General features: G+C 45.7%; 1 protein-coding gene across 2 annotated transcripts; it reads left to right on the top strand.

The window, feature by feature from the left end:
• Nucleotides 1-246: 246 nt before the first annotated feature.
• pltp (phospholipid transfer protein) lies at nucleotides 247-13,053 on the top strand. 2 transcript variants are annotated; one of them, XM_061070371.1, is made up of 15 exons: nucleotides 247-317; nucleotides 3,146-3,281; nucleotides 5,144-5,243; nucleotides 5,330-5,458; nucleotides 5,554-5,709; nucleotides 5,887-5,950; nucleotides 7,739-7,894; nucleotides 7,975-8,151; nucleotides 8,245-8,304; nucleotides 11,560-11,724; nucleotides 11,849-11,916; nucleotides 12,033-12,075; nucleotides 12,159-12,222; nucleotides 12,335-12,411; nucleotides 12,552-13,053. In XM_061070371.1, exons 2-15 carry the CDS (start codon nucleotides 3,152-3,154, stop codon nucleotides 12,636-12,638), a joined length of 1,476 nt encoding a protein of 491 aa, XP_060926354.1. In that variant the 5' UTR covers nucleotides 247-317; nucleotides 3,146-3,151; the 3' UTR covers nucleotides 12,639-13,053. The 2 variants fall into 2 exon arrangements, with proteins under 2 accessions (XP_060926354.1, XP_060926355.1); XM_061070372.1 differs by lacking the exon at nucleotides 247-317 and adding an exon at nucleotides 2,468-2,526.
• Nucleotides 13,054-13,415: the final 362 nt, after the last annotated feature.

Genomic DNA, 13,415 nt, shown 5'->3' with positions numbered 1-13,415 from the left:
AAACACACTCCCACTCTACTCCCACTGGGGGGTGTCAGAGAGAGAGAGAGAGAGAGAGAGAGCGAGAGAGAGAGAGAGAGAGAGAGAGAGAGAGAGGGGAACAGAGGGAAAGAGAGAGAGAGGGGAACAGAGAGAGAGAGAGAGAGGAACAGAGAGAGAGAGAGAGAGAGAGAGAGAGAGGAACAGAGGGAAAGAGAGAGAGAGAGAGAGGGGAACAGAGAGAGAGAGAGAAAGAGGAACAGAGAGAGAGAAAGAGGAACAGAACTCATCGGCCAGAGAAGCATCAGGTCTGAACTCGTCCTCGACTCGACTAATCTGTGAGTTTAATTCATTTCTGGTTCTGAGAGACAGACACAGAGAGACAGACACAGAGAGACAGACACAGAGAGACAGAGACACAGAGAGACAGACACAGAGAGACAGACACAGAGAGACAGACACAGAGAGACAGACACAGAGAGACAGACACAGAGAGACAGAGACACAGAGAGACAGACACAGAGAGACAGACACAGAGAGACAGACACAGAGAGACAGACACAGAGAGACAGACACAGAGAGACAGAGACACAGAGAGACAGAGACACAGAGAGACAGACACAGAGAGACAGAGACACAGAGAGACAGAGACACAGAGAGACAGAGACACAGAGAGACAGACACAGAGAGACAGACACAGAGAGACAGAGACACAGAGAGACAGACACAGAGAGACAGAGACACAGAGAGACAGACACAGAGAGACAGACACAGAGAGACAGACACAGAGAGACAGACACAGAGAGACAGACACAGAGAGACAGAGACACAGAGAGACAGACACAGAGAGACAGACACAGAGAGACAGACACAGAGAGACAGACACAGAGAGACAGACACAGAGAGACAGAGACACAGAGAGACAGACACAGAGAGACAGACACAGAGAGACAGACACAGAGAGACAGAGACAGACACAGAGAGACAGACACAGAGAGACAGACACAGAGAGACAGACACAGAGACACAGACACAGAGAGACAGAGACACAGAGAGAGAGAGAGACAGACACAAAGAGACAGAGACACAGAGAGACAGACACAGAGAGACAGACACAGAGAGACAGACACAGAGAGACAGACACACAGAGAGACAGACACAGACACAGAGTGACAGAGACACAGAGAGACAGACACAGAGTGACAGAGACACAGAGAGACAGACACAGAGAGACAGAGACACAGAGAGACAGACACAGAGAGACAGACACAGAGAGACAGAGACACAGAGAGACAGACACAGAGAGACAGACACAGAGAGACAGAGACACAGAGAGACAGACACAGAGAGACAGACACAGAGAGACAGACACAGAGAGACAGAGACAGAGAGACAGACACAGAGACACAGACACAGAGAGACAGAGACACAGAGAGACAGAGAGAGAGAGACAGACACAAAGAGACAGAGACACAGAGAGACAGACACAGAGAGACAGACACAGAGAGACAGATACAGAGAGACAGACACAGAGAGACAGACACAGAGAGACAGACACACAGAGAGACAGAGAGACAGAGAGAGAGACAGACACAGACACAGAGTGACAGAGACACAGAGAGACAGACACAAAGAGACAGACACAGAGAGACAGAGACACGTAAACAAAGAGACATAGACACAAAGAGACATAGACACAAAGAGACAGAGAGACATACACAAAGAGACAGACACAAAGACACAGACACAAAGAGACATAGACACAAAGAGACAGACAGGTGAGTTGTATATTAAAGTTGCTATATATATATATAAGTTGTAACTGTAGCTAACTATAGCTGTGGCTTCGATATAGAAAAATGAAGATATAATATAGAAATGTATAGAAATTTAAAACACAAACCTGTATCTGAACAAACGTTCCAGAGAAGAAGACGTCTCCCTCTGGTTTCTGTTTATGAACGTTTTCATGTTGGTTGACTGTTGCCGTTGTCATGACGATGTGTTGTTTTATTGTGCTGGTGAGGGACTGGTTTGTTTTGATCTGACACGCTGGTGCTCTAGTGCGACATCTAGTGGTAGTAAATATTATATTTACAGCCATTAAATTATGTTTGCGTTACATTTCATTGTCGAGATTCATTCCTGTCACTAGGAGGCGTTGGCGACCAATCAGAGCTCTCCAACCAGCTAGCATGCTAACCAGCTAGCATGCTATCCAGCTAGCATGCTAACCAGCTAGCATGCTAACCAGCTAGCCAGGTGCTGCTCCACCATGTGTGGACAGTGAGCTCAGTGTGACGTGTCCCTACGTCTGCTTCCCTGGAGACGTCGGCTCTTAATGAAAGGTTAGCAGTTAGCGGTTAGCGGTTAGCAGAGGTCCAGATGTGGGTGCAGCAGCTGGATGCTGATTGGCTGTGGTCACTGAGCTGTGATTAAACACACAGATTAGAGACTAGGAGTGTGTGTGTGTGTGTGTGTGTGTGTTGTCCTGGATGTCTGGATCTGTGAGGACTCTCTGCTCTGCACAGGCTCCAGACCTGATGAGTAATGACTTTGTGTCTCTGTTTGTGCGTGTGCGTGAGTGTGAGTGTTGTGTGTGTGAGTGAGTGTGTGAGTGTTGTGTGTGTGAGTGTGAGAGTGTGTGAGTGAGTGAGTGTGTGTGAGTGAGTGTGTGTGAGTGAGTGTGAGATTGAGTGTGTGAGTGTGAGTGAGAGTGTGTGAGTGAGTGTGTGAGTGTGAGATTGAGTGTGTGAGTGTGAGTGAGTGTGTGTGTTGTGTGTGTGTGTTGTGTGTGTGTGTGTGTTGTGAAACAGAGGTAACTGTAGTTCACGTGAACTGTTTGTATGGACGACAGCCTCGGAATGTTCAGCTGCTGTGAAACCACAGGAAGGAAAAATCACTCCAACTGTTCATGTGACCTTTGACCTGCAGAGGCCTGCTTACACTGGAGGACAAGTGGACTCTGTGTGGACAGTTGGACTCTGTGTGGACAGTTGGACTCTTTGTGGACAGTTGGACTCTTTCTAGTCGGCTGGACGTGCTGTCTGTTCAGTGGAGCTGGAGATCTGAACCAAACCCAGACTGAGCAGAACCTCTTCTCCACCACAGAGACACTGATGTTCTTCCTGCTTTCATTTCTAATGTTTCGTCCCCTGTGTGTCAGGTGGACATGTTCCGGTTCAGGATGACTTCCTGTCTGTTGTCCCTCGTCCTCATCATGTCTCTGGTGTCCTCCATCATGGCTGCCTCAGAGCCTGCTGGCTGCAAAATCCGCATCACTGACAAAGGACTGGAGATGCGTGAGTACATTTTAATCAAGGTTTTAACAGCAAACTATATTAAGGATCTAATCCAGATAAACTATAATCTAGATATAAACCAACCAGTCTGTTATCTGAGGAGCAGAAGGCTGAGCAGGGTCCAGACGTCCCTCTGTGGACCCTCGGATCCTGATCGGTGGCTGGGTTCTCTGGTCTCTGGATGCTTGGTCCTGTGAGGTCCCTCAGGGTTCGGTCTCAGATGTTCTCACGTGTTTTAAAGGCCTCGTGTGTCACTGCTCCACGGACGACATCGTCCTTCGAACATGATGAGACCAACACACGAGTCGGTTTTATTTGTGTAGCAGCAAATCATAATATACATTATCTCAAGACTCTTAACTTAGAAGGTCAAGAATAACAATTAACAATGATAGAGAAAGCAACAGTTCCCACCAGGAGGCGCTCTGACGCCGGAGGAGCTGGAAGAGACCTCTGGAGCCGGAGTGGTAACCATGACAACCGTCTGACGCCATGACGGATCGGAACGCCAACAACAGTTTGCAGTTACACACAAACAAGCCCGAGGTCACTGACCCCGAGGTGACTCACTGCTGGCTCCCCTCCTCCAGCTGGGTCTTTCTGCCCCGAACTGAAAACCTTAAAACATGACTCTTGGTTTGTAGGGGGGGGGGGTCAAGACGATGCCACCACCCCCACGTCACATGGTGAGAGACGGGACAATACGTGAATCCAGATGTTTGTTCCTGTCCTGGCCTGAAGGTGTCCTTGCTTCATTAATAAAAGGACTGGACAGAGCAAAGTAACAGAACCAGTTCCCCACAGCGCCCCCGTGTGGATCCCAGTGGATAAAATGACTCGTCTTTGTCTAACCAAACACCACTGAAGTGAAGTATCATTATTATTTTTATTAATAGTAATAATAATATATATATTTATTACTACAGTCAGTCATCAGTGGAACCAGTAACGTTTGGTGTGTTTGAAGTGGAAGTGTCTGATCGTTTTATTGATAGTTATTGATTTCATATCAGTAATCACAGTGTGTAGGACGTACTTCATTAGTTTGATATATTACAATAATTATTATGTGTTATTTTTGCATCTATATTTTTCGACACTAGGGGGCACTAAGCACTAGACCAGGTAGGATCCACAGTAAAGGTAGCAGTTAGATAGATAGATAGATTACTTTATTCATCCCCGAAGGGAAATTAAGTCGTCATAGCAGCCGGTATATTTGAATACAATAAAATACAATACAATAAAAAATAAAAATATTGAGGTAGAAAGAATAAAAACAGAAACACAAGATAAATAGGTAGATAAGGTGCAGAGGCAAGATGATGGTAATAGTACTGATGATATGATGGTAATGGTATTGTTAGACAGTATATAAAAATAGTACAGTATATATAGTATATAATATAACAGAATATATATTTATATATGATAGTAATCATACCAATATAATAGCAGTATATAGTAATAATGGCAGCAACAGTATATATAATAATAATATAATAATAATAGCAGTAATAATATAATAATAATAATTATAATTATAACATGTACACATGTATAAATATGTGTATATAGACTTATATATACAAAGAATATACAGAGAGTATGATATAATATATGATATATAGTAGAGGTATAAATATAAGTATTTGACAATACAATAGATAATATAATATACTATGAGTGTAATAATATGTAGACAGAGTGTGCAAAAGACAATATTATTGTATAAAATGATATATAATATCAATATGGTAGTTGTGTGTTAATGAGCAGAAGCAGATTCATATCTTTGCTTTTGAGAGTTCATTTCGTGATCAGATCATCTCTTTGTGTCTCGCTGTGTTTTGTGTTTTCAGTGAAGTTTGAGACTCAGAAGTTTGTTGAAGAGGAGATCAGTAACATCAGTATGCCGGAGATGAAGGGCAAAGAGGGACGGTTCCAGTACACCATCACCGAGTGAGAACCTGGACCGCTGCACCCCCCCCCCCCCCACATGGGATGTGTGATACAACCCTTCATTAACACTGTTTGTGTGTCGTCAGTGTGAAGATCACGGAGCTGAATCTGACTCATGCTGATCTACGATTCATCCCTGAAGTCGGTCTGATGTTCGACGTTCAGAACTCGTCCATCACGTTGAGTTTCCACCGACGGATCCTCTACTGGTTCTTGTGAGTTCTCCAACAGAACGCTGGTTTGTCACAGATGAACACAACACTACGACCCATGAGCTAACGCAGTAATGATCTCTCCCCGCGTGTCTCAGCTACGACACAGGAAACATCAACGCTTCGGCCGAAGGAGTGAACATCAACACGGCTCTGAACCTGATCCGAGACGACGAAGGACGACTGAAGATCAACAACATCACCTGCGACGCCAGGATCTCCAAGATGAAAGCAAAGTTCAGCGGAACGCTCGGGTAAAACATCGCCGTGGTTACTGCTCACTGCACGCCGTTCACAGGACGGGAGGAGGGATCCTGAGACACGAGACAGAAGCTGATCCAGATGTTTGCACCGGGTCTGTCTGAACATGCAGTCATGTGACCGGCCTGTGGACCAATCAGAAACCTGTCTGTCCTCTTTTCTGTTTTCAGGAAAGTTTATGACTTCCTGGCAAGTTTCCTGACGACAGGCATGCGCTTCATCCTCAATCAAAAGGTCTGTTACCTGTCTGTCTCTCTCTCACCTGTCTGTCTCTCTGACCTGTCTGTCTCTCTGACCTGTCTGTCTCTCTCTCACCTGTCTGTCTCTCTGACCTGTCTGTCTCTCTCTCACCTGTCTGTTCTCTCTCTGACCTGTCTCTCTATCTGACCTGTCTGTCTCTCTCTCACCTGTCTGTCTCTCTGACCTGTCTGTCTCTCTCTATCTGACCTGTCTGTCTCTCTCTGACCTGTCTGTCTCTCTCTATCTGACCTGTCTGTCTCTCTCTCACCTGTCTCTCTATCTGACCGGTCTGTCTCTCTCTCACCTGTCTCTCTCTATCTGACCTGTCTGTCTCTCTCTCACCTGTCTCTCCCTCTCTGACCTGTCTCTCTCTCTATTTCACCTGTCTGTCTCTCTCTGACCGGTCTCTATCTGACCTGTCTGTCTCTCTCTCTGACCTGTCTGTCTCTCTATCTGACCTGTCTGTCTCTCTCTCACCTGTCTCTCTCTCTCTGACCTGTCTGTCTCTCTCTCTATCTCACCTTTCTGTCTCTCTCTCTATCTTACCTGTCTGTCTCTCTATCTCACCTGTCTGTCTCTCTCTGACCTGTCTGTCTGTCTCTCTATCTCACCTGACTGTCTCTCTCTCTATCTTACCTGCCTATCTCTCTCTCACCTGTCCCTCGCTCACCCGTCTGTCTCTCAGATCTGTCTCTCTCTGACCTGTCCCTCGCTCACCCGTCTGTCTCTCTGACCTGTCTCTCTCTGACCTGTCTGTCTCTCTCTCACCCGTCTGTCTCTCTGACCTGTCTGTCTCTCTCTCTCACCTGTCCCTCTCTGACCTGTTCCTCGCTCACCCGTTTGTCTCTCTGACCTGTCTCTCTCTGACCTGTCCCTCTCTGACCTGTCTGTCCCTCTCACCTGTCTCTCTCTGACCTGTCCCTCTCTGACCTGTCCCTCTCTGACCTGTCTGTCTCTCTCTGACCTGTCTGTCTCTGACCTGTCTGTCCCTCTCTGACCTGTCTCTCTCTGACCTGTCCCTCTCTGACCTGTCTGTCTCTCTCTGACCTGTCTGTCTCTCTCTGACCTGTCTGTCTCTCTCTGACCTGTCCCTCTCTGACCTGTCTGTCCCTCTCTGACCTGTCTGTCTCTCTCTGATCTGTCTCTCTCTGACCTGTCTGTCTCTCTGACCTGTCTGTCTCTCTCTGACCTGTCTCTCTCTGACCTGTCTGTCTCTCTCTGACCTGTCTGTCTCTCTCTGACCTGTCTGTCCCTCTCTGACCTGTCTGTCTCTCTCTGACCTGTCTGTCTCTCTCTGACCTGTCTGTCTCTCTCTGACCTGTCTCTCTCTGACCTGTCTGTCCCTCTCTGACCTGTCTCTCTCTGACCTGTCTGTCCCTCTCTGACCTGTCCCTCTCTGACCTGTCTGTCTCTCTGACCTGTCTGTCCCTCTCTGACCTGTCTGTCCCTCACCCGTCTCTCAGATCTGTCTCTCTCTGACCTGTCTGTCCCTCTCTCACCTGTCTCTCTCTGACCTGTCTCTCTCTGACCTGTCTGTCTCTCTCTGACCTGTCTGTCCCTCTCTGATCTGTCTGTCTCTCTCTGATCTGTCTCTCTCTGACCTGTCTGTCTCTCTCTGATCTGTCTGTCTCTCTCTGACCTGTCTCTCTCTGACCTGTCTGTCCCTCTCTGACCTGTCTCTCTCTGACCTGTCTCTCCCTGACCTGTCTGTCCCTCTCTGACCTGTCTCTCTCTGACCTGTCTGTCCCTCTCTGACCTGTCTGTCTCTCACCCGTCTCTCAGATCTGTCCTGCTCTGGACCACGCGGCCCTGGTTCACGTGAACTCGCTGCTGGAGACGATCCCTGTGAAGACGGAGGTTGATCGGTTTATTGGAATCGATTATTCTCTGATCGATGATCCGCTGCTGACGTCCCGGAGCCTGGACATGAACTTCAGGGTGAGACGTCCACTTGTGCTTCTTCATGTTGTTTGTATCACTGGCCGTGTGACGTGACCATGGACATGTTGTGTCTTCAGGGGATGTTTTTCGAGCTGCGTGACCCCAACGACACTTTGGTGAACAAGGCTGTCGACCCGGTCATCAGCGACTACGAGCGGATGGTCTACCTCGCTCTCTCTGAGTTCTTCTTCGACAGCGGAATGTTCGCCTACCACAAAGCAGAAATCTTCCAGATGCACATAATCAATGAGAAGGTCCCAAACACCACAGACCATTAAACCCTGTCCCCATAGGAGGTCTTCTAGCGTCCCAGAGGGCAGTGACCTTCATGTTTGTCTGTCTTTCAGATGCCTAAAGATCTGGAGATGTTGTTGAGAACCACTTACTTTGGAGTCATCATGATGAAGGTGAGTGAAGAGGAGGGAGGACCAGAACAACCAGAGGAACCTCCAGCTGTTTATTAAGGACTAATATGAAGGTGGAGCAGGTGTCCTTCTGTTGGGAGATGGTTCCGTGTAGAACCGCTCCTCTTTGATGTTTGTCTCACGTGTTCCGTGTAGAACCACTTCTCTTTAATGTTTGTCTCACGTGTGTAGAACCGCTTCTCTTTAATGTTTGTCTCACGTGTTCCGTGTAGAACCACTTCTCTTTAATGTTTGTCTCACGTGTTCCGTGTAGAACCGCTCCTCTTTAATGTTTGTCTCACGTGTTCCGTGTAGAACCGCTCCTCTTTAATGTTTGTCTCACGTGTTCCGTGTAGAACCGCTCCTCTTTAATGTTTGTCTCACGTGTTCCGTGTAGAACCGCTCCTCTTTGATGTTTGTCTCACGTGTTCCGTGTAGAACCGCTCCTCTTTAATGTTTGTCTCACGTGTTCCGTGTAGAACCGCTCCTCTTTAATGTTTGTCTCACGTGTGTAGAACCGCTCCTCTTTAATGTTTGTCTCACGTGTGTAGAACCGCTCCTCTTTAATGTTTGTCTCACGTGTTCCGTGTAGAACCGCTCCTCTTTGATGTTTGTCTCACGTGTGTAGAACCGCTCCTCTTTAATGTTTGTCTCACGTGTTCCGTGTAGAACCGCTCCTCTTTAATGTTTGTCTCACGTGTTCCGTGTAGAACCGCTCCTCTTTAATGTTTGTCTCACGTGTGTAGAACCGCTTCTCTTTAATGTTTGTCTCACGTGTTCCGTGTAGAACCACTTCTCTTTAATGTTTGTCTCACGTGTTCCGTGTAGAACCGCTCCTCTTTAATGTTTGTCTCACGTGTTCCGTGTAGAACCGCTCCTCTTTAATGTTTGTCTCACGTGTTCCGTGTAGAACCGCTTCTCTTTGATGTTTGTCTCACGTGTTCCGTGTAGAACCGCTCCTCTTTAATGTTTGTCTCACGTGTTCCGTGTAGAACCGCTCCTCTTTAATGTTTGTCTCACGTGTTCCGTGTAGAACCGCTTCTCTTTAATGTTTTTCTCACGTGTTCCGTGTAGAACCGCTTCTCTTTAATTTTTGTCTCACGTGTTCCGTGTAGAACCACTTCTCTTTAATGTTTGTCTCACGTGTGTAGAACCGCTCCTCTTTAATGTTTGTCTCACGTGTTCCGTGTAGAACCGCTCCTCTTTGATGTTTGTCTCACGTGTGTAGAACCGCTCCTCTTTAATGTTTGTCTCACGTGTTCCGTGTAGAACCGCTCCTCTTTGATGTTTGTCTCACGTGTGTAGAACCGCTCCTCTTTAATGTTTGTCTCACGTGTTCCGTGTAGAACCGCTCCTCTTTAATGTTTGTCTCACGTGTTCCGTGTAGAACCGCTCCTCTTTAATGTTTGTCTCACGTGTTCCGTGTAGAACCGCTCCTCTTTGATGTTTGTCTCACGTGTGTAGAACCGCTCCTCTTTAATGTTTGTCTCACGTGTTCCGTGTAGAACCGCTCCTCTTTAATGTTTGTCTCACGTGTTCCGTGTAGAACCGCTTCTCTTTAATGTTTTTCTCACGTGTGTAGAACCGCTCCTCTTTAATGTTTTTCTCACGTGTTCCGTGTAGAACCACTTCTCTTTAATGTTTGTCTCACGTGTGTAGAACCGCTCCTCTTTAATGTTTTTCTCACGTGTTCCGTGTAGAACCGCTTCTCTTTAATGTTTGTCTCACGTGTTCCGTGTAGAACCGCTTCTCTTTAATGTTTGTCTCACGTGTTCCGTGTAGAACCGCTTCTCTTTAATGTTTGTCTCACGTGTTCCGTGTAGAACCGCTTCTCTTTAATGTTTGTCTCACGTGTTCCGTGTAGAACCGCTTCTCTTTAATGTTTGTCTCACGTGTTCCGTGTAGAACCGCTCCTCTTTAATGTTTGTCTCACGTGTTCCGTGTAGAACCGCTTCTCTTTAATGTTTGTCTCACGTGTTCCGTGTAGAACCTCTTCTCTTTAATGTTTGTCTCACGTGTTCCGTGTAGAACCGCTCCTCTTTAATGTTTGTCTCACGTGTTCCGTGTAGAACCGCTTCTCTTTAATGTTTGTCTCACGTGTTCCGTGTAGAACCGCTTCTCTTTAATGTTTGTCTCACGTGTTCCGTGTAGAACCGCTCCTCTTTGATGTTTGTCTCACGTGTTCCGTGTAGAACCGCTCCTCTTTAATGTTTGTCTCACGTGTTCCGTGTAGAACCGCTTCTCTTTGATGTTTGTCTCACGTGTTCCGTGTAGAACCGCTCCTTTTTAATGTTTGTCTCACGTGTTCCGTGTAGAACCGCTCCTCTTTAATGTTTGTCTCACGTGTTCCGTGTAGAACCGCTCCTCTTTAATGTTTGTCTCACGTGTTCCGTGTAGAACCGCTTCTCTTTAATGTTTGTCTCACGTGTTCCGTGTAGAACCGCTCCTCTTTAATGTTTGTCTCACGTGTTCCGTGTAGAACCGCTCCTCTTTAATGTTTGTCTCACGTGTTCCGTGTAGAACCGCTCCTCTTTAATGTTTGTCTCACGTGTTCCGTGTAGAACCGCTCCTCTTTGATGTTTGTCTCACGTGTTCCGTGTAGAACCGCTCCTCTTTAATGTTTGTCTCACGTGTTCCGTGTAGAACCGCTTCTCTTTAATGTTTGTCTCACGTGTTCCGTGTAGAACCGCTCCTCTTTAATGTTTGTCTCACGTGTTCCGTGTAGAACCGCTCCTCTTTGATGTTTGTCTCACGTGTTCCGTGTAGAACCGCTCCTCTTTGATGTTTGTCTCACGTGTTCCGTGTAGAACCGCTCCTCTTTAATGTTTGTCTCACGTGTTCCGTGTAGAACCGCTTCTCTTTAATGTTTGTCTCACGTGTTCCGTGTAGAACCGCTCCTCTTTAATGTTTGTCTCACGTGTTCCGTGTAGAACCGCTCCTCTTTAATGTTTGTCTCACGTGTTCCGTGTAGAACCGCTTCTCTTTAATGTTTGTCTCACGTGTTCCGTGTAGAACCGCTCCTCTTTAATGTTTGTCTCACGTGTTCTGTGTAGAACCGCTCCTCTTTAATGTTTGTCTCACGTGTTCCGTGTAGAACCGCTCCTCTTTAATGTTTGTCTCACGTGTTCCGTGTAGAACCGCTCCTCTTTAATTTTTGTCTCACGTGTTCCGTGTAGAACCGCTCCTCTTTAATGTTTGTCTCACGTGTTCCGTGTAGAACCGCTTCTCTTTAATGTTTGTCTCACGTGTTCCGTGTAGAACCCGGCTCTGATGGACGCTCCGATGTCGCTTCAACTCGCCGTCAACTCGCCTCCAAAAACCACCATTAAGACGTCGGGAGCAACGGTCGTCATGACGGCTAACGTGAAGGTGATGGTGCTGCCTCCAGGTCAGCCTCCGGTGCAGCTCAGCAGCCTGACCATGGTACTACACACACACACACACACACACACACACACACACACACACACACACACACACACACACACACACACACACACACTGTTTATGTTGAAAAGTCTTTTATTTATGTTTTCTGCTTCTACAGGAAGCAAAGTTTAACGCCAAAGTTTCTGTAAAAGGAAAACGTCTGGCTGTTCACGCCGACCTCCGCAGGTAAACACACACACACACACACACACACACACACACACACACACACACACACACGTTGAGGCTTTTATTCTGAAACAGGATGTGTGTTTTAACAGTTAAATTATTTTATGTTTCAGGTTTAAAATCTTCTCTAATCAATCAGCTCTGGAGTCTCTGGCTGTAAGTTTAATACAAATATTTATTTATTCTTTAATATATTTATTAACAACAACAACAACACAGTGAATACGTCCGTCTGTCAGTTGATTCCTCTGCAGGTTCCTCTCAAGACCATGTTACAGATGTCTGTGGTTCCTTTGATCAACAGTAAGAAACTGATCCTTCTATTGGAGACCATGAATCTAATGTTACACTTTAAAACTAACTGTGTGTGTGTGTGTGTGTGTGTGTGTGTGTGTGTGTGTGTCTGTGTGTGTAGACTGGACGAAGCGAGGCGTTCGGATTCCTCTGGCTGATGGGATGGATTTGATAGAGGAGGTGGTTGAATATCACAATGTAAGTTCAACAATATAAACATATGATCATACATGAGAATGTTAGAGGGTTTCACTGGCTCTGCTGCCACGTGATTGGTCCATGAGATCCAAGTGATCAACAATAGATGTTCCTAATAAAGTGATCACTGTGTTTTTCAGGGTTTCATTGTGATCGGAGCGAATCTTCACTTCAGCAAAGGCCTGAGAGAAATGATCTCAGGAAGTGAGACGGAAGCAGACGTCTAACACACACACACACGCACACACACACACACACACACACACACACAGCATATTAATGTGTTTTCAACTTTCCACGGTGGTTTGTGATGTAACCATGGCAACCAATAACCACTGGAGCAGGATTTATACTGTAGTTAATGATATTGAGTTTTATTGAGTGAACAGTTAAACCAGTTAACAAGTAAACGGGTTCGACCGACAGTCAAACTACTTCTTGAGTTTAACGTCATCACACAACTTTGTTTTTTCAAGCAAACCTTTGTGATCGTTACCTGTTAATATTCTGTAACCATGGCAACACAACATTTGTATTAGATGATAACCTGGTGAGTTAAATGGTGCAAAAGTTTTTTATTTAAATACTGAAATGTCATCAAAGTGTAAAAATTATCAAATTGATTAAATGATTAAAATCCCACTGAGTGTTTCAACGCTCTCTTTCCAGCGTTAATGTGAAAAAATATAAAGTTTATTTAATTAAACACCACAGAACAACGTGGTATGGTTTTTACTTCAGTAAAATGAATCAATTCATGATAATCGATTAATGTAATGTAACAAACAATCAAATGTCTATTCAGTATATTCATATGTCGTTATAAGAACATGATTAAAGTTATCAAAATGTTTATCAAAACCCAAATAACTTTATTGCTCTGAACACAAAAGAAAAAACCGAGGTCTCAAAGTTCATTTTCCAATTCTGGCTTTTATGAAAAGAAAAATCCCAATTCGACCTCAGGTCAGGATGAAGTATTTAGTTTATGAAGGAGAATCTGT

This window comes from Limanda limanda, chromosome 4, assembly GCF_963576545.1.
Source record: "Limanda limanda chromosome 4, fLimLim1.1, whole genome shotgun sequence".
NCBI lineage: Eukaryota > Metazoa > Chordata > Actinopteri > Pleuronectiformes > Pleuronectidae > Limanda > Limanda limanda.
This window is presented reverse-complemented; position numbering and strand designations above follow the sequence as displayed.